The 22,217-nt window shown below is 37.7% G+C and overlaps 1 protein-coding gene across 2 annotated transcripts; it reads right to left on the bottom strand.

Moving 5' to 3' along the window:
* Nucleotides 1-7,965: 7,965 nt before the first annotated feature.
* On the bottom strand, nucleotides 7,966-21,418 carry LOC119720147 (cyclin-dependent kinase 4-like). 2 transcript variants are annotated; one of them, XM_038189704.1, is made up of 8 exons: nucleotides 21,310-21,418; nucleotides 15,735-16,378; nucleotides 13,798-13,936; nucleotides 12,703-12,870; nucleotides 11,381-11,490; nucleotides 10,436-10,486; nucleotides 10,166-10,298; nucleotides 7,966-8,745 (listed from the first exon to the last, which is right to left on the bottom strand). In XM_038189704.1, the coding sequence occupies exons 2-8, from the start codon at nucleotides 15,953-15,955 to the stop codon at nucleotides 8,569-8,571; spliced, it is 999 nt and encodes a 332-aa protein (XP_038045632.1). In that variant the 5' UTR covers nucleotides 15,956-16,378; nucleotides 21,310-21,418; the 3' UTR covers nucleotides 7,966-8,568. The 2 variants fall into 2 exon arrangements, with proteins under 2 accessions (XP_038045632.1, XP_038045633.1); XM_038189705.1 differs by lacking the exon at nucleotides 21,310-21,418 and adding an exon at nucleotides 21,021-21,097 and having other exon boundaries at nucleotides 8,569-8,745.
* Between the last annotated feature and the right edge of the window lie 799 nt (nucleotides 21,419-22,217).

The raw sequence follows: 22,217 nt of genomic DNA, 5'->3' as shown, positions 1-22,217 counted from the left end.
AAGAGTATTATACCATTAAGGCCCAAAAAAAAGAGTTTCTGGTATGCGCGCGCGTTGCCGTAGCCATGCGCGTCGGCAAAATGAAAAAGTTTTTTTTTCAATAAAAGATGTCTCAAAACCGCCAAACTCACTGGTTTGACTGGAATCCTGCTGCTGCACAATTTTAACGTGTTTTTAGATGGGGTTATGATCGAGAATAAGCTTTATGTGGCCTCTCCGGACTCCCATATATTTGCACTAGGTTTAGTCGGGCACCATTTGCAGTCATCAGCCGACATTTGAAGCACAAAAAACAGGTCCGGAGAGTCCTCTTCGGACTCCCATATATTTGCACTAAGTTTAGTCGGGCACCATTTGCAGTCATCAGCCGACATTTGAAGCCAAAAAAAAACAGGTAAAAAAAAAAAAAGCCGCGTCCCTGCACCGTTTTTGTGCAAACTCCATACCAGAAACCGGAGACTTTTTTGGGGGGCCTAATAGCTCTTTGTTCTGTCAAATTGTAATTGCAAAAGTTTATTTGCATGGACTTGATTAAATCAGTGTTAACTGTGGCCGAGGATGAAGCACACTTGTAATGACAGTATACGATTTTGAAAATGGGTTTTTCCAAAGATGGGCAAAACCCTATTTCAAAATCTCTATCTCTCCCCACAAATTCCATTAAAAATCAAAGTGTATATTGAAAGGAAATTGATGATGTTATAATACTGATGATAAATGTTACAATATGAAACAGTGTAGGCAAATGCTTGTCTTTTTTTGTTGGTGGGGGAACTTTGTTTAACAATGGAGCTATCCTGATGCACTCTAGATTCTGAAAAATTGATGTTCGCATGTTTAATTTACAGATCATGAATATGATGCACTTAATAAATTTAAATCCTGTCCATTTTATATCAGTGTCCTAGTCAGTGCTAGTGAGTTGTGCTACATTTGGTGGTGTCTTCTTGGTCATTTCACAGGAAACAGCCGCACAGATAAGAAATGGGTCCTTTATTATTCAGTTGACCGTACACTCAATCAGTCATGGTCAACTCGCCCTGTATGTACAGTGTCACTGCGGTAAAGGTGCTACAATGTAGATTGGTTATAGGTCATTTTGTGGAGTGATTCTGATATATGGCAAGAAAAAATGTTTATCTGAGTTATCAGGACAGATCAAACATGTATATATTCCACCTTGACAGGGTTTTAAATGTTATTGTTGAAAAAAACAACCTTTGATCAGTGTTAACGTTATTGATCATTCAATAGTCATTCATTAGACATCATTATTTTTATAAGTTTTTTAGTTGTAAATGATATTTTTGAAAAAAGTTAGTGATTTTATTAACACCTTGAAACAAATTGCATTTCTGCTCATGCAGTGTGTTTCTAGTGTTAGCAAAGTCCAGAGTATAATATTAAATTCAATTTCATGATGAATATACGCACATGTAAAAATAAAGTACGTCCAGGAACAATTCGGTCTTCCGTTATTGCCAGATTTTGTGCGTTGGTGAGAATGTGAAAGTTTGTTTAGTAGTTCATTCTTTTCCTCCAATTACTTGATTAACCCAGGTTCCATTCCGGCCAACTCACCGGTCTTTTTAAGTCCATGGGTTTTAACGAGTGTTTTTGTTCTCTTTAGTTCTCGTATCAGTTTCCAACTGATAGTTTCTTTTCTGGGTTTTAACGAGTGTTTTTGTTCTATTTAGTTCTCGTATCAGTTTCCAACTGATAGTTTTTTTTCTGGCTGTAGGTGGTCTTTCTTTTTAAAACACAAGTTAGGACCTGAAAGAGGAACTAGAACTTGTGATAAATTAATATTAACCCAATTAGCATATTGAAGAGGCAGAAATGAAATTCCATTTCCAGTAAAAGGGTAGAAAAATTCACTAGTTAATGGTTTAAATGATGACAATGGAAGAAATGAAAAGATTATCCTTATTTCTATGATTTTCTCTGCGTGCTAGTCCCCACTGCACCGTTCGACCCATTTGTGCATAATTTAACCTGCAGAGGTTTACGTCAGATCTTCTCACCTCGAGTTATGTGCTCTGCTTCACGATGGATGAAAAAAACCTATTTGGGAAATCAATATAATAAAATCCAGCTTCACGGCTGATAAAAAAAGATTGAGTACATGTACATATACTCACAGGAAGAATACAAGTAGTAAATATTTAGCAGTTCTTCGGTTTGTCATGATCCACTCTGTAAACTGCAAATACATGTAAATTCAAATGTGTTTTTTTTTAAGAAACAATGTTGGGAATCGTTTTAATTCCATCGAAACACAAGCAAATCTCCCCAAAAATGAGTAAGAATCGAACATTTGCTGAACAACATTAGGTGTCCGCCGTTATTGCTGCTTGTGCCTATTCACATTATTTGGCAGTAGACCTTTTAAAAGGTTTTATGAAATTTGTATAAAGTTTTGCTCGGTCTGAAACCGCCAAAAATTACAAATTGCATCACCGTTGCCCCTCATATAAGAAATAAAATTGACAGATCAAAACATACTTTTATGAAAACGTACAAATTTTTATTGAAAAATATTTTTTTCAAGCTTCTTGGTACAAATTCTTCATCTTCAAAGTTGAAAATATAATTTTGCCGTTAAAATAATCAAAAGATTCTGCATGAAAAAAATATATAATAAACAACACATGAATTAAGTACATGTAGGAATAGTTGTCGACTGAATGGAATCATGCATAATAACACAATGAACATCATGAGCAACCATTAAGCAAAGATGGGTTTCAGAAAAATAGGGGCTTGCCAACTGATATAAATGTATGCTCATGAGATCCTTATGGTTATCTGTGCTGAAGCAATATATCAGCAGAGCTCCGCAGTGAGTCATTCTTTCCAGGAATTCAAGCTTCAAAATTACAGACAAAAACTGAAAAGAGCAACTCATCTTGTCTTCATACAGAATTGGCATTGGTTTAACTTGGGTAAAATGGTAAAACGGTAACTCAAATTCCAATTCACATAAGATAAGTATTAGGCTGCAATTATGCATAAAATTGTTCTCAGAAACAATCCTAATCCTGGCGGGCAGAAGATACAACAATGAAAGAAAACAATCTTCCAAGAAATTGTGTAAATTGAAACACATAATAGGCATTGAGAGGGATGACCAACGCCAATCCTGATAATTTGACAAATAAAAAAAAAAATCTGGAGATGCATAATCTTGTCTTGTAATTCCTTTTACCAACTCAAAATTTTGAAAATGTTCTAGATGGCCCTTTCAGACCTCTCTATTGTGCTATTCTACAAAAGCCTGGTTGACATCATACGTCTATCGTTTATTAACTGCTATCAAGATAAAAGATAAAAGCATTTTAAGTCCTTACATTCTTGAAAATTTTTCACATAAGGCCAAAAAAAAAAAATTCGGTCTCTGGTCAGACCAAAGTTCCGGAATTGACGCGGCTTTTTTTTTTTTTTTTTCAAGCTTGGATTGTGCATACAAGGTGGGGTACTATTTTGGTTTTTTGGTGTCCTCATGTACATTGGTGTCCTCCATAATTTGCCTTGGTGCTCTCGATCATTTGCCTTGGTGCAATTTCCCATTCCTTGGTGCTCTTTGGTAAAAAAAAATTGAGGAGGTGCGGCAATAGAGGGCGCTGTTGGAGCTACCGCGGAACATTTTGGGAAAAAAAAGATTGACGCGCATGATTAAAATCGACGCGCGCGCTGACCAGAGACCGACTTATTTTTTTTTTGGCCTAATCTCCAGCCGCGACATAACAATATGCATGGATAATTTTGAACCTCAAATTGAATACAAAATTGACTTATAGACTGAAGATTTTGTTTAATGTTGGACTGGAATTAAACAGCCTTGCTCTTTTTGGCAGGCCTTACTTTTATACATTTGAATTACTTTCCCCTGCATTGTGTCATATTAAATTTAAAAAATGTCAATACTAACTGCTTATTACAAAAGACCACTGCTCTTGCAGTATATTGAATTAAAAAACTAAATATCAAAATTAAATTCTTACATGTGCAGTACTAGACTATCTTGAACAAAAAATTACAAAATTACAGACACTAATCTATTATATGAAACAAATTTTGTATGTATAAAATATGCACATGAAAATAAGGTACTGTTTTTACTTTTGCCCCTATTTTTCACGCATATGCACCGGCAATAAAAAAAATCAGACAAACAAGTCAAAATTTGACAAATTTCCAACAATTTTGTTCAACAATTTTACTTCATGTTTTATAAAACATGTCTATGGTACATGCCTCATGCGCATAGTGCTAACAAATCTCCTTATATGGAAATCGGCGCACGCGGCGCGTGCTGCGCGATGTAGCGCTTAACGCAGTGGTGTTTTTACCGCACGATTAAAACCACCCACATGATGGGCACTCGACTAAACGGAATTGGTTAACTGTGTCAGGTATTTATGAATTAGTAATTTAAGGTTGAGGAGAAATGTAATACACCAATAGTTCATGAATACTTCCACTGTTACAAGCCCCAGGGTATTCCAACAAGAGTATTAGGCAAAACTTACAGAATACCAGGGAGGACAAAATACTTTTTAGCAAGGGCAATCTCACACTTGCACCACATACTGAATGATAACACATTTCTAAGAACTAAAATAAAACCGGTTTCTTTCCAGCTGAAACACAAAACACCAAATTAAGAAACACTTACAAGGCACCAACGGTATTAAAACAAAGCCTCAAGTACAGACAACAAATTAATGTATATACTTTTTCATGAATCGGAAATTTCATGACTAGCATCAACAAACAAAACACTGCAATACTTCTTGCAAACTAAGTATGGCCAATGGCTTCCAATCTTGGGGAAAACACAAAACCTCCTTTTGAAGCAAAAACACTGCATTTTTTTTCAAAACAGATACAAAATCAGATTTTGATGGCTTTGTTCATTTAAAATTGTGACAAAAAAATCTTTGCTCATCCATTTTCAACTGACATGAAGTACATGACAAACCGTGACATGACGAAACATGACTAGATTCTTAGTAACCCTGTTTATTATAGCTGGAAAAAAAGTCTGCAGCATTCAGAAAGATTCCTACCAAGAATGCGTAGGCAGTTAGCAGTTAAGTACGGTTTTCATACGGACTCAAGTAGCCTTAAGTACATTTGCATTGCTCATTTCACCTTTGTTTGAATACCTGAAATTGGAATCCGTCGTCGTCATAAAAAATACTTGCATATACATGTACATCATGATCAAATTTCAAGAATTTTTGTTTTTACAATTACTTTCTTATTTCACATCTACAGAAAGTAATGTCCATTACAGTGCAATAAAATTGTTCTTACAATAACTCTTGCAGTTGAGGGTGTACGCGGGTCTTTTCACCTCTGCCAAAGTTCTGAAATGTTAGAAAATACAGGGTTTCTGGAGAAAAAATTACAACAGTGCCAATGCACTTGTAGCACCAATGTCCTATGACTTAAACCGTCATGGATTGCGATTATCAATGCTTATATAAATCTGAAACGCATTCATGCATATTGATAAAAATCCTAGTAAAATAATCACAAAATCACGGGTACGAAAGTTTAAGTGAAATGATGTGAGTGAAATGATGTAATCCGCTAAACCTTCAACAGTAAAATGGCAAGTTTCTCAAGAAAATGACCACTGAATGTACTGTTTCAATATAACTTATAAGACCCACTTCAAAATCTTGTTTAAGCTCATAATTTTTGATGTTGTGGTTTGTAAAAAAAAAGAAGAAGGATAAAACCTGTTGTGGAAAGAACACATTCTCAGATTTTATGTAATAAACACAAGAAGAGTTTTCACAGATTGTATCACAAATGTTCTCGGATCCTGCCAATTAAAAACTGAAGAAAAACTTTAAGGAAAAGTACTGTTATTTTATATTAAACCAGATCTCAGTACTATCCATAATATAATGCACGTTGCTTTTTTTCTCATTGAATTTTTTTGAACAAGTAGTTGGTAAAGACATGCGATTTCTTTTGGTATTTGAATTCACACGGCTGTGATGAAACATGACAACATGGACGGAATTCCTGTTGTTAGTTTTTCCAAAGAGATTTTGCTACAACTTAGTTTGAATACAAAGCTGGATATATGTTGCACAGCACCTTCAGTATTTGCACTTTACACAAAAGTAGGTAGGGTTTCAAAATGTTAAAGCAAAGCCAAAGATATCAGTACTGGAGGTCTAAGACCTGGTAGTCAGAGACCAGACCTGGAGGTCTATGACAGAGACCTGGAGTACCGAGACCTTGGATGTCCGAGACCAATACCTGGAGGTCCGAGACCAGGAGGTCTGAGACCGAGACCTGGAGGGTGTCTAAGACTGAAACTATCAAGTTCTGGAGGTTGAAGACCAAGACCTGGAGATCTCAGAGGAATCATGGAGATCCGAGAGTGAGACCTCTAGGTCTGAGACGGAGACCTGGAGGTCCAAGAATGAGTCCTGGAGGTCTGAGACCGAGACCTGGAGGTCTGAGACCGAGACCTGGAGGTCTGACACCGAGACCTGGAGGTCTGAGACTGAGACCTGGAGGTCTGACACCGAGACCTGGAGGTCTGAGACCGAGACCTGGAGGTCTGACACCGAGACCTGGAGGTCTGAGACCGAGACCTGGAGGTCTGAGACCGAGACCTGGAGGTCTGACACCGAGACCTGGAGGTCTGAGACCGAGACCTGGAGGTCTGACACCGAGACCTGGAGGTCTGAGACCGAGACCTGGAGGTCTGACACCGAGACCTGGAGGTCTGACACCGAGACCTGGAGGTCTGAGACTGAGACCTGGAGGTCTGACACCGAGACCTGGAGGTCTGAGACCGAGACCTGGAGGTCTGACACCGAGACCTGGAGGTCTGAGACCAAGACATGGAGGTCTGACACTGAGACCTGGAGGTCTGAGACTGAGACCTGGAGGTTTGAAACTGAGACCTTGGAGGTTCAAGACTAAGACCTTGAGGTCCAACACCAAGAACTGGAGGTTCGAGACTGCATATTCAGAATATGAAGAATATTCAACAAAATTTGAGAAATAAAGACAGTGTCCTGAAATGCATCTCTTTTGGAACAAAGTCAGCCTGATATAACTAATACTATTGAATGCCTTTTTTTCAGGGGTTACAAGAATGTGTTGCACTCACTATACATGTAACAATATTGCACTCGTTTTCGACTCATGCAATATTGTTGTAGTTCGTGCAATATATCCTTGTATCCTCTTCAAAGCCATTCAATATTATATAAATACCTGTTTTAGGTACGCAAATATTTGCTGTAGATGGCAATTCTGTGCTTTAATTGGCAGCTCCACAAAACTGGCCCACAGGTGTGTTCAATAGACTATCAACTATCACAGTAAAGTATTGTATCAAAAATAACGGTATGCTCTTCAAAGGATACAAAAATATCTTTGAAACCATTTCTGCTCGCATTTGCTCCGCAGTCCGTGTTACAATGCACGATTAAACTTTTGAGAATACAACAAGCTTGGACGGATATATTGTTGCATAGTATTGTGTGAAGGATATATAAACAGGTTAAACATATTGTTTGCTAATACATGTATCTGGAAAACATTTACTTTTAAGGAAAAAATGACAAGTCACAAGATTGGTTCTACAGGCCTGTTCTTACTTCCACAAATTATGCAAGAATTGGACGCCAGGAAACATTCACTGCCAAATTTGCCAGTTGAAATGTGCTCAATTTTTCAAATTCGCAGCACGAAATATTGCCGTGACGTCACAGGCCTTAACACTGTCGCTACTGTATTGGTTTCTAAAACAAATATTGTGTTTGGAAACAGAAGCTCTTTCTACAACTGAGTTTCATTAAAATTACCTGTTTTAACTTCAGACATTCTTGCACATTTAAAGTGATTTTTTTGGTCCATAGGTATAAAAACTTATATTTACAGACAAACAATTATATCAAAATGGTAGTACTCTTTTTTTTTGGTCAAAACACCATCTCACTTGTAGATTTTTGTGTCCCATTGGAAGCCTGAGCATTTATATACTTTTTTCAAAATACATAAAAAATAATTTCTCTTTCAACAAAAATATTATCGTATTTTGGTCCATTTTGTTAAGTTTTTTAGTGTCAATATTTTATAATCACTTTACTGGAAGACTTTGATTTCTGCATAAGTTGATTTTAGTTTTGCATTTGTTGCAAAAATCAATTTCACACAGATGTTTAAAAGATAAATCTGCTTGAATTATATAAAAAAAAACCAACAAGCCACTCCACACCCACAAAGCACCACACAAACTGAAAAACAAACAAACAAATTGAAACAAGGAACACTCATCATCCAAGCCAGAACAAGTACAAGCCAGTTCACACAGAACTTTAAGTCCAAATCAAATGTTATGGTAAGGGCAAGCGTCACATTGAAACTACACACTTGCTGGTGCCATGAAGCTCGATTGGCTTTCATGTAAAGTACGCGACCGATCTTGCTTACAACAGGAATCAAGCCTGGTTATAGCAACCCCCAGTACAATTAAAATACACAACAGTTAAACCCCTCCTCTACGTAGAACAATTCTACCAGCTACCGACACACCAATTCAGGATTAGAACCTTGGCTGTCACCTTCCGCTGAGGACTGTGAGCTGCTGGATGCCTCAGATGATGCAGAGGAGGGACTGGCGGTGTCGTCCCGAAAGTAGCCATGGGCCAGAGCTTGCGTCGCAGTAAGCCGATCGGCAGGGGTAAAGCACAACAGTCTCTGTGGGGAAAGGTTGACAAGGAATGGATAATTGGGCGTGTAACCTCAGGTTCAGACTGGCATTCCAGATTCATGCCAAACCAAAGAAGAATATGAAAGGTAAAGGTGTTATGAACTAAGTACAAAACGACCCAAGTAGTTTTGGAAAGGCTAACTTATTGCCACAACTGTTAATGGGGGTTTGGTCTGAAGAGGGTGGGGGTCAGAATTCAGGGGGTGTGGGTTGGGGGTGGGGAGGGGAGTAGTACCGAAAAAAGTTGCACTTTTGTTCACTTGCAAGGTGAGTTTGAACCGCAACATGCACGTATACAAAAGTGCAACTGTTTTCGATATCATTTGTCATAAATTGCATAAATTTGTATCCATTGTTACCGTTTTGGGCCAAAAAGGTATGGCTGGATTGCTAATGAATTTCTGTACTGATTAGTTGTTATTTAAGCGAGATGTGCTCAGTAGTTTTTGACTTAGACAAAAAAGTATTGGAAGGGGGGACTTTCTTTTTTGGTTGAGTGTATATGCTCTCTGGGAAACTGAACTGCATGACAAAATGGCCCTTGTAAAATGAGGGTTTTCACTCTGGAATTAGGTACCATGTAAAGCACATTGATCCTATGACAACAACAGAACTTTCAAGTGTGCTTTTATTAAAAGTCCTTTTGTATTTATAAGGCAGAGTTAGAGCAATGGTTTTGTATTGGCTGGACATGCATGAGTAAATCTTTTATGCATTCACTGTTACCAAAATTATATTAACAAAGAACATCCTCTGGACACCTGCAATGCACTCCTTCCGGCCACATCATGTTATTACAAAGTTCTGGGGCATAGGTACACTGCAAATCTTGTTACATTTGTCTATCAATATCCTTTCAGAATTATTTTACATGTACATGTATACAAGCAAATCAGCAATAATTTCACAAGCATTTTACACAATAGGAGTTGCTTGCAACTAAGGCCAAAAAAAAAAGTCTCCGGTTTCTGGTATGGAGCTTGTCCAAAAAGTGGTGCGGCGACGCGGCTTTTTTTTTTTTTTTACCTGACTTTTTTGCTTCAAATGTCGACTGATGACTGCAAATGGTGCCTGACTAAACTTAGTGCAAATATATGGGAGTCCAGAGAGGCCACATAAAGCTTATTCTCGATCATAACCCCATCTAAAAACACGTTAAAATTGTGCAGCAGCAGGATTCCAGTCAAACCAGTGAGTTTGGCTGTTTTGAGACATCATCTTTCATTGAAAAAAAACTTTTTCCTTTTGCCGACGCGCATGGCTACGGCGACGCGCGCGCATACCAGAAACCGGAGACTTTTTTTGGGGGGCCTAAAGTACACTGGAAGAAATTAGCCTTATTTCAAACAAAGAGATGAACTAATTTAGACAACTTGCAAGAATGTAGTCCAAATCCCTGGCTGTTACCTGTAGCAAGTCCAGCCCCTGTGGACATATGTCACTGACATATAGTTTCAGAGGGCGGGGCGGCGATGGGCGGAATGAGCTCCACGGCAGGGAGACTTCCGGCCAATCCTCTTCCAGAGGTAAACCAATCACACTGCAATAAGGACAAATAAAATTCAGGTAAAGAAACGTTCACAAAAACAATACCTTTTGTGTTTAGGTTCTTTGGGTTTTCACTGCAGAATAAATTCATTCAGTTTTAAACGAGGGAAACTTCAGAACAATACTTACTCAAATATTTTATAAAGCTGGTCAACATCTGAAGTTCCACAAAATAATGGTCTAAAAGAACAAGAGTTGCAGAAAATAATCAGTACAACTTAGGAAATGGTTGAACTTTTACGGCCTACCAACTTTAAGGAAATATTATGGTAAAACACCACAAAATGGGTACGGGCATGTGAACTTCAAAAAAGATTTGGTTCTAATGAAGATAAGCAGTGTTTTAAAATAACCAAATCCAAAAATTTCAAAAAGCAGAATTTAATTTTATTTTTTGGATTGATCCGCAATTAATCTGTACAGAACTATATCCACCGTTTGCTGTGTTAGTCAGTCGGCTGCAATTTATTTACAGAAACAGCCAGTTCAGTCACACATTATAAACTGAAATCACTCTCAAAACAAAAGGGGGACAGTTACTGGTCAGCTTACACTGGAAAGCTATGTAGGTAGGAAGCAGAAGGTGGAGGGTCCCACCCAACAAGCAAGCTTGTGACGTTTTGCTTGTAAGCTCCAGGGGTAAGATTGGGGGTAATGAAAAATTCACGAAATAATTGGCAGAGGGTTGGAGGGATGCCAAGGGCCCAAGATCAACGTACATGTAGGGTCTATGGCAACCTGCAATCTATACATCCCATAACGAGAGATTGCTTGTAGTATTGATCCAGATCCAGATCCAGATATGGCATATGTTTGTATTTGGCTAAAGGCACCCCTTCAAATAACCATTCTTTTTGTTCTACATCAACCTTTATATGTACAGACACCTGCATGGTAAAATCCCCCAAATTCCTGACTTGAAAGGGATTTTTTACAATCCTGAAATCAGAACAAATCCTAACAAACCTCACCCCTGAAGCTCATGGATGGCATCGAGCACAGAGCTTATGGAATGTTGTTTCTGAAGTGTGAAACCCAATAAACCATCAGATATGAAATGCCAAACAAGCTTACTTTCTTCTGAACAACTCGGCAAATATGCAGCCCACACTCCACAGGTCAACAGGTGTGGCATACTGGGATTGGAGCAGAACTTCAGGGGCTCGATACCATAGCGTGACCACCTGGTTAGGGGAGTAGGAAAAAACAACAACTGCCAAGTATACAAAAATAACTAGTTTTTTCGTCCGGCCTTTTTAAAGGGACACTGGGTCCTGTAACAGCCCAATTGGGCTACAGAACGCGCTTTGAACGAGATGATGTTAATTGGAAAGAACATTTAAAAGTAGGATATAAACATCCACACAACTATCCTTTAAAAACTGGGCGTTTTTGGGTTATTCCTGTATTATGCGTGCGAAAACAAATTTCGGGGTCCACTTTTGCGACCCCATAAATTCGAGCTGTTTTGATGCTAGTTGTGATTTCATTAGTAAAGTGTTCGCCTTTTGCGGACGTTGAAGAAACCAACATTTTTTGCATTGGTGATTGGTCAACGCTGTTCCCGAGACACACAGCGTGTATATCGTACACTGAGAACGACACGAAAAAGGTATTCGTTCTCCGTTGTGTCCAATGTAAACAACCAAGGTTTTTTCGTCTTTTCTCGGGAACGGTAAGACATTAGGTTGGTTTCCTTTCAACCAGATGTTTGAAATAGGATAAGTAAACAATCCAAAACATGAAATTTCGGGTATTTCAGGACCTAGTGCCCCTTTTAAAAAATGATGGACACGGGCGCTTTTTTCTTCTTCTTTTTTCCCCCCAAGATGGCGAAATTTCCAAGATGGCGGATAGATTCTTCAATTTGCCCCGTCTTTTTTGCTGGTACAGAATTGTGTGCAAAGGAGCCATAACCCTTTCTACACAGTTGCAATTTTGTTGGAACAAATAAAAAGACAATGTATTGACAATTATGTACAAAATATATTGCAAATGTACAAATTAAGAAACAAAAACAAAGAGGCAGCGGCCGGAAAAAAAACAAAATGGAAGAATGGGTGTCAAGTATCTTGCATAATACTCGGTCATGCAACTGGGAACTTAACTAAAAAAAACCCCAAACAACAGGAAATTCCAAGCTGCAAAAAAACTTGTGGGTTTCCATTTGTAATGTCATACGTGGAAAGTTAAATATGAGGAAATCAGTTGATCCGAGGAAACATTGTATGCTTGAATACTCTGTTGGCAAAAAGAAACTTTAACAAAGCATTAGAAGCTAAAAGGTTATCTCTCACTGTTTGTTCAGCGGCAGATTTTTTGTCATTCTCACTTCCTGTTACCTTGACTTCGGTTATGTTCAAAGGATAGAAAATGGGTGAAAACATGTGACAAACCACGGATGTTAGAGCCATCTGGAAACCATAGACTCTCGCCAGTCCAAAGTCGGCCAATTTCAGGTGCCCGTCGCAGTTGACGAGGATGTTCTGAGGTTTCAGGTCCCTGTGGATGATGCGGTGTGAGTGAAGGAAATCAACCCCCGAGACTAACTGGTGCGCAAGTTCCTGCAAGTGGGTTAGATACACAAAAGAACCCAATCATTATGTTAGAGCAGAAATTTGCCAGGCACAGAATAAAGTTGCTTCCCAAATACAGGTTATTAGTGCAAATATTTCATGCAATGCTTATTGCCAATGACTGCTCAGCTGATTTTGTTCAGCACATACCTTAAATTCACTTTGCAATATCATCTACTTAATAATATTCACCATTATTTGAAGTTTTGTGAAATGAAACGTTACAGCCACTCACCCACTTGACATTCCTACTGGCTTTCATTCTTACAGGCAATATACAACATTTGCAAACATCAAAAACAAAACTACCAAATTATTATGAAATACCTGACTGGCCTGTTAGTGAATGACAAAGGTGGAATTTTTGTACAAGAACATGATTTGTTTCCTCGGTTTTTCCAGCATCTACGAACACAAAACTTTAAATATTTGCTATAAAATACTAACCCCCCAAATCCATCCGATTCTGAAAATTACAGCAAAAGCAAATGTTGTATATATTCCCTTTAATTAAAGGCATATAGGATCATTTGCTTTTTTATGCATTTTGTTCGATTTCAATATTTACACCACCACTCAAAATCCAAAGAAGAATGTTCAAAACCAAAGCTGTTAAGTTTCAGTTCGGTAGATATAACACTTTTCGAGAAAACAGTGAAAAATCATGCACGATCTTTTGATCACGAAACACGATTTCGTCAATAACACTCTTTATTTCCAAAAATCGGTCAATTGACTGATCATTAGAAATCACCTACATTTCTTGATTTCTTCCAAATGTCAGCAAGCCAGACGAACTAATTTCAAGATGTGTTTAGTACCAGTATGATCTTTCATCCAAGTAAGCTTTTTGGTAATAATTTGGTAGGTTACCTTTGGGGATAAATGCAAATGATCCTATGTGCCTTCAATTACCTTTATTTTGGACGGCTCCAGACCAGGCGAGGGGCACCTATCCAAGTAAGTTGAGAGATCCATGTCGATGTATTCAAAGACAAGTGTTAGGTTCATCTCATTGTTGCCTGATATACCTCCATAGCAAACGTCAAGTAGCCTGTTGGTACACGATGGGCAATACATTGAAAATCGTTTCCACCAATGAGGTGGTTGTAACTACATGTACTCCCTTAATTTATTTTAATGAGTAAAGAAAGAACGACAAGCCCAAATACATATCAAAACACAGCTAAATTACTTGCTTTTATGTGAAATGCATTACAGTGAGTTTCAAAAGGACATTTGCAAATAATATGAAAAAGAGGTACTGATCAGTTTATGCAACCCTTAGCAACAATTTTCCATGTTTCCTTTGTTGTAACTAGTTCCAAACATGTAATATTCCACACAATGTGAGTTTCTGGTGATCAACAAAATATTAAATAACCACGGTGCACAGAGGTTAATGGTTCAGCTTTGGTATTCAGTATGAATCAGTATTCAGAATGGATCAACACTCAGTATAACTTGCAGCTTCAGCACCACCAAAAAAATTCCCACCACTAAAATCATGAAGGAAAACATTCCAACACATGTACATGTTACACAATATTTGCACCCTCAGAAAACCTGCCATTTAACTCCAGTGCACCTTATACAATTCAAATCCCAAGGAATGTTGGGACTTTTTTATTCCGGCCACCTAACACTATGGGTCTGGGCTAACAAATCAATGAGCAAACACAGAGCAAAAGCCTGTAATCCAAGAACAAAAAAGAAAACTCAAGAAACATGCATACCGGTACCCTTTGTAACAGGGCATGCTGAGGGGCCAGTGGGCAATGGAATATGGCAGTGGGGAAAGTTTGGCTGCATGTACATGTACATGTACATGTACATGTACTTGTCTGCATATTTCATGGAAACCAAACTTTTTGCAATGGATATCATTGTTTGACAGAACCTTAACCTGAACATTGTTGTTTCCACTTTATATGCTGAAGAGCATTTTTCTTCCCAACCTTTGGAGTATGGAAACAAATGTGTACCGCTCAAAACGAATGGCAAAGGTTATGTACTTGCTTCTATTGAAAGTGATCTGTTTCATGTAAAGTACATATACAAAGATACATTTGCTTTGAACTTTCTAGGCATTACTTTATGAACTTAAAATGAAATACATAAATTGCATAAGTTTTTCTATAGCTTTATATTAATGCACCAGTCTGTCAATTCAACAGTGTTTTGCTGAACATTAAAGAGTTTCATCTTAAATAAATCTACATGTATGTTCAATGTTTTGGCCAACAGTTACATGTACCACTGTTTTGCAATGGTACTAGCCTGATGCAATGTATTAGAAAATACAATCAGTTATGCTATTTATTACTTTTTTCGCAACCATAAAAATATTCTCATTGTTTTGAAGCTTCAAATGTACCAACTCAAGCAAGTATTGCAATTGTAATCTTCTGTTGTGACTAACAATACAAACTTGAAGTGTAGATTTCTTTTGAAGTCAATTAAAGGCACATATAGGATCATATGCATTTATCCAAAAGGTAACCTAACAAATTATTATCAAAAACGCTTATTTGCATTATAGATCCTAACTAGTCAAACTGGTACTACAGTCATTTAGAAGAAACCAAGAAATGTAGATGATTTCCCAACAATTAGGCAGTTGACTGATCGTTGGAAATAGAGTCTTAAGTTAAAGAGCTTTGTGACTAAAAGGTTTGCATGGTTTTCACCGTTTCCTCAAAAAGTGTACTATTCACCGAGCTGAAACTTCAACAACTTAGGTTTTGAACGTTCTTCATTGGATTTTGAGTGACGGAATCATTGGAAACGAAAAGAAAAAACAATACATGAAGAGCAAATGATCCTATATACGCCTTTGAAACAAAACTTACCTGACAATATTCTGAGGTTCCAGCTGACCCAGATGTTTGAGTAAACCAATCTCTCGTAGTGTCGACATGGGTATCCCTTCCTCTCCCGTGTGCAGTCGTACTTTCTTCAACGCGACCACCTTCCCGCTTTCACAATCCCGAGCCTTGTAAACTGTGCCGTAGGCCCCCGTCCCAATCTCCGACATCACAGAGTAATTCCTGCTTTCTGATTTCACTTCCATTCTTGTTTACTTTCTTTGCTCTTCTTTTTGTCAAGAAGACTTAGCTGCTGGGTTTTATTTTCATTGATCTAACTTTGAGAAGTATCCACATTCTTGAAGAATACAATTGTTGTACGATCCAAACATGGAATACATGCACTGACCTAAACATGAAATGAACGAAATAAATTTTCTGCAGGATTTCTGTTTTGGTCACTTTTCATGATCACACACATGACATAAACGTCACCAATTTCAAGATATTCTGCACAAATAAAGGAGTAATTCTTCACGGAGAGCTCTCCATTTTTTTTATAGACTTATTCCCCTTTTCTTCCAAGTCTCAGCTCTCTCGTTTTGCCTTAGAGTGGTGGCCTGTGGGTCTCCAGAAAGATCTCCAGAAAGGCTGAAGAATTCCAAGAATGCACAGGTCTTGACATCAACCTGTAGAGTATTGATAAAACAAGAGAGAGGAATATTAAACCCTTACAAAAAAGTGAATGTCATTTGCTGCATGATACCTTTTTCACACACAAACAGGAGTATTTGAGTAGGGGGGGGGGGGGGTGTAACGCTCCAAAAAGGGCACTCAGTAAAAAATGGTGCTCGTGAAAAAAGGGCACTTGGGAAAAAAGGGCACTTGTTACAAAATATTGGGATGGGGGTCCCCCCCCCCTCGCATGTCACTGGACATGACAAGACTTACCATATCACTCCCCCTTAGTTTTAAGTCCTACAGGCTAATGAAGAAATAGTAAGTCTATAAACTCCACCCGTACTCCAAATGGGAAAATAAATAAACATTAGAGGTTCACGTTTGTTGTTACAAACGCAGAGTGGTCGGGTAGACAACTATTTCATTAGATATTGTCCAGTTAAGTTATGAATATGTTTTTGGCACGAAAAAAGGACTTTAACATTTCCAATACCAATTATTTTGTACAAAAGGAATACGTCTTTTAGGGTATGTTAAATTTCAGTAAACATTTAGGTACACGTACAAGTCATTTCCGGTTTGAAGACGTAATCAGTCAAAAAAAGAAGGGAGGACGCTTGTTTATCAATAAGTAGAAATAACGGATTGGAATATGGAATTTAAGTGTATGTAATAATAACACCTAACTTCCGGTTTGATGACGTCACAGTATTTGGAAGCAAAAGGTCAATATTAAGTGTAACAGATGTCATTTTATTCGGCAAGTGATGAGACAGGGATCATATGATGGATTTAAATTAAAAATTAAAATGATCAGTGTTGAATTCTCCCTACAGTACCTTCCGGTCAATGACGTCATTATTATGAAACCTTGCAAATTAATTTGTGGTTGCTCACGGGATATATTGGGGCAATTTTATTAAAATTGGATTGAGGGTTTTAACATTTTGAAAGATTAAACTGTTATGATGTGCCGCTAGAGGGCGCCCTTTTGTGCGATGACGTCAAAATGATGTTTTTGCGATTGGCATTCCTCACTTAACACTTCCATAATGTATTTGTCTGTAGTAAAATTCTTCCGTTTTAGAGTAAGATTCAATTTCTATTGCACTTCCGGTAACACCGGAAGTAAAGGTCAAGCAGTTTTGTCCCCGGGAATAAGAAATGTTGCTCAAGGCACCGTCTACAACCTCATGAAAAAATGATAAAGATACTCTGTTTAGTTCAAGAGATATAGGTCAAACTATTTTGTCAAATCGTGCCATCAAATCGCTTGTAATTTGATATCTGATGATGTCATGATGATGTAACAACATTTATAACATCTTTCTAACATGGTACAAGTTCACACTAGGTTTTATGATCATACCGTATTCCGTTCTGAAGAAATTGTGCTTTGTTTTGATTTCAGGCTAATTTCTTCATTTTGAATTCACTTAAATTTAACCTTCCGGTAGAACCGGAAGTAAAGGTCACGCGAATTCACGTACATGACAAAAAATGTTTAGCGATTAATGGTCTATCTGATTACAAGGTTGGAACATAATTGATCAATTTGTTCAAGAGTTATAGGTGTAAGAAGATCGTCATTTTTTTAACGAAAATCGCTTGTAATTTGACACCCGATGACGTCATGATGACGTCAGAGTAATATGCACCACTTAGGATGAGGGTCGATATATATTGAAAGTTACGAGTTCCTATCATAAACCATTTAGGAGAAAACCCGCGGAAACGTGCTGTACGGAAAAAAAAGAAAGAAAGAAAGAAAGAAAGAAAGATTAATCGGAACAAATCCAAAGAGTGGTCGGGTTGTGCCCGACCACTCAAATAGCCAAAATACATGTAGGAGATGAATAGTTTGCTCGTTGCAAATAAAAAGGAAAAGCTTATAAATGTTAAAGCTTTTATAAGCTAATAAATGCCTTTACATTGCATTTGTACATAAATACCACTACGAAATATCAACCAGTTGTTACTTTTATTCAACCAAACACAATGCCAAAACTAAAGCAATAGAACAAAAAATTAATAGGAACCAAAATCGGTCAACTATTTGAGAAAGATAAACCCACACAAAGAATCATAATATGATTTCCTCATAGACCAGACAGCTACTTTGGTAAGATCCAAGTTCAGTGCAAATTCGGGAAAACCGCGGGGGCACCGGAACATCTTTTTTTCCCCCACGCACAAACTTAATGCATATTACCAGAGTTCAAGGACTGAACTTCAATCAAAGACACCCCAGAACGCATGCTGAATGCATAAGGATTAACCCAAACTTTGCCCTTTGGAATGATAAATTTACTTTTGAGAGCTGATATAATCTTTGCCAGGAATATCATCGCATAGAGGTTTTGTACTAACACAGTTTGTAGACACACAACTTAAAAGTTAATATACAACATTTGCAAACATAAAAAAACCCCAAAAAACTACAAATTTATTGACTTTCTTGACTGTAAGTGACTAATAGCCTCAAGCAGCCTGTTAAAACATGGCACCAGGTGTGCTGTCATTTTCAAGAAAAGTGGAATTTTTTAATCAACTTCCAACGATGGTTGGAAATTGAGAGAGCTAAAACTTCATCGGGTTAGTTGAGCACCCGTCCACAGATTTTGAGCACTGTGGTTGCTACAAACAAAAATGCATAAATGACAAATGATCTACCCTACCTTTAAAACGTGTAAGATATGCTTTAATAGTTGGGGAACTAACTAAACAGGCATGCAACTTGGAAATCACACAAAAAAAGGAAATTCAAATTTTCCCCAGACTTTGTACAGTGTTTTTTATTTTCAATGGCACACATTGGAAGTAAAAAAAAGAGGAAATCAGCTGATCCGAGGAAAAGTTGCATGCCTGACTATAAAGCCGAGTATCTTCCTATTTGCCCAACTTTGAAGGTGTATTCATATTTTATGCAGTAAATGGTCTAAATTTGATGCACAAAACGATCTATAACACATACGTACATACACAGTTTTAAGGTTGCATGTTCACCTGCAGGTGGTGGCACGTGGTTAAAAGGTTTTAACTTTCATTTTAATGGAGAAAAGATAAATTCCTCAGGGCTGAGTGACTTTGATTAGCATTTTTTGTGAACAAAGATTTCACCCGATAAAAACCACACACGTTTCTTTGTTGCCATCTATTTAACAGTAAAAGAAAAATCTTAACGCAAGAATAACTGGGTCTCCTAACACCTGTAGTTGGTTATTTGGGAAAATGGCTCATGAATGCATAAACTAAGTACATGTAACAAAGAGATATAATTTCCAGCACACAAGTGATGCTCAGGGAGTGGAAGTTACGGTACACGTGTGATTTTGAAAAGTTTGCCCATTGTACACATGCCATAGAAATGCAACTTACGTGACGCACATCTCTATTCAATCATGGAATGAACATTTGGTACATGAAGGCCAGTAGGCCACGGTTCTAGCACGATATGAATTTTTTGATCTAACAATCAGGATTTCATTAAAAACAAATGCGTCAAAGTAATGAACAATTCAGCTACAACTTCACTGTAGTTGTGATCCTCAAATGCTTTATTCATCCGACCCCCAAGATTTTAGTAGTTTGATACTTAGAAAGTTTTTCCAAAATCATAAGCATCTAGTGTGCTTGATTTCTTCTGGAGCTTGTTAGAATCAAAGTATTTATGATATTCGGGTGTTAAACTTAGTGTTTGTCTACGAACTACAAAGCATGTTGTTATGACTCAGAGGGCCAGATGTGAGGCCTACATGTACAATGTACATGTACCATACAACACTGGTTGGATCAACAAGAAGTGAACAAAGATGAAATTGCTCCTTTTTTGAACAGGCTGCCTTCTAAATAAAGAATGTTGCATCCCGACACCACTTTTTCATCAAATACTTATGAAGGTCAATCATTGCCAAAATGTTGAAGGGACATGAATCTGGGACTGAGAAACATTATTTTCAAGTTTGTTAGAATAAAAGTTTGAAAATGCATGCACTCAATTCTCCATAGACTTTGTACACAACCAAAGAAGTGGCGTCTGGATACTACATTCTTTCCATGAGGACCCGCAAACAAGTTAAAAGTTACATCGAGTGATCCCGACATTGCACCCCTCAATTTCTTTCACTTTCTCTTTTGTATTGCCTTGCTTTTTTGTTCACGTGCGCCAGTGTAAATGAAAAGGATGTCACACAGGTGACTGCTTCATTGAATTTTGAAATAAATTTGCAACAGGTGGGTGTAATGTACATGTAGATGTACCCATGCCTACCTCCTGGTATCAGTGATTGACTGAGGTTTAAAAAGCCGGACTTGGATCGAACATATCGAAGTTGTTTTCAGAATTTTGGAAAACACTTTTTGTGTAAACGTGTATTATGTAGGCCTAGGCCTACCTTTTCCAAACCTAGAATTATGACTAATTCGTTCTGCGTGAAGTTACACTAGGTAGGCCCAGAATTGCTTTTTGAGATAAATTTAAAAAATTAAAAACAGAACAGAATGGAAGAGATGGGCGGGGCGATGCAAGGGGGGAAGGTAGTAATACTAAAATGGCAATGAATAATAAAACTAGGCCGAACATTGGTTAGCATGGTTTGGCCTACTGAAGGCACAAAGAAAATGAATTTCGAGGGACAAGGTTAAATATACATTTTGATATTATTACACGTAGTACAGTACACCCCAAACTCTGATCATGCTCGCTCCGACTCCGAGACATGTTTTACACAATGCACACACTAAGTAAACTCACATTATGGGCGCCCTCTATCGGTAAATTCGACCCCTTCCTTGTGCTACCCGTGCAAAAAAAATAAGTTTCCCACGGTATTTTACGTTGCAATTCATCCTACAAGAAACATTTACTGAGCTTCAAACTTTGAAGGGTTTTATTCATGTTATAAAACTAATGAGAATCATTGGGTTTGTTGAAATTTACCTGTGATTTCCATCGCGTTTCTGACGAAATAGGCCTGCTGGCCAAAGACGTTTAACAAAAACTTCATGTCGTTACGCTGCATAAAATAGCTGTAGGTATAGCACGTGGTCGCCGTTACCGGGTCGTGACTAGTACTCACAACCTGATTGGCCAGTATAATACAGTGGCTACAATTGGTCAAAACTTTTTGGGCATCAGCCAATGAATGCCGTCCATTAATGAGCGCGGTTAACTTAACAGGTGTTCGCGATAGCGAATACGAATTACTTTCGCAAGTCAAAAAAGATCTTAAAAGCAAAATATCCAAAAGAAAAATACATTGCACCATGTACTGGTTGGTATTTCTTTTTTTAATGAAAGAAAAAAAAATTCTAATTCTGTGTATTGTTGATGTCCCCTAACATAGCGCGGCCATAACGACGTGGCGCACTTTGATTTTTTTCGCCTCTGGTGCCTTGCTAGAGCAAAAAGTTTACCTCAAATTTCAGAGTTAGTGAAATCGTATTAAACTTTAAACATTTCCGTTCATAAATGTTGAGTTTAACTACCCGTTACAAAGTTAAAAGAAAAAAACTTAATTTTGGCGTGATTTCCTGATTTTACTTTAAGTGCACAATGAACCCTTTTTTTTTAAGGGAATGTACATCATTGGCTTTTGCTGTAATTTTCAGAAATGAACTATTTGAGAGGTTAGTATAATAGATCAAATATTGTTACATTGACATTTTTGAAGTTTTGTGTTCGAAAAGGTTGGAAAAACCAAGAAAAACAAAAATGTTCAAGTAGTCTGGTTCCCTGACCCCACAAAGATAAAATGGATCAATTTATAGATGATGGAAAATTGTAAGGCAAGGGAACCAGTCTAGCTGGCCTGCACCCGTTCATGAACATGTAACCAATAGCAAATA

Source organism: Patiria miniata, unplaced genomic scaffold, assembly GCF_015706575.1.
Source record: "Patiria miniata isolate m_02_andy unplaced genomic scaffold, ASM1570657v1 HiC_scaffold_9, whole genome shotgun sequence".
In the NCBI taxonomy this organism is placed as follows: Eukaryota; Metazoa; Echinodermata; class Asteroidea; order Valvatida; family Asterinidae; genus Patiria; species Patiria miniata.
Note: the sequence above shows the minus strand (reverse complement) of the source record. Positions and strands in the feature narration are given on the sequence as shown.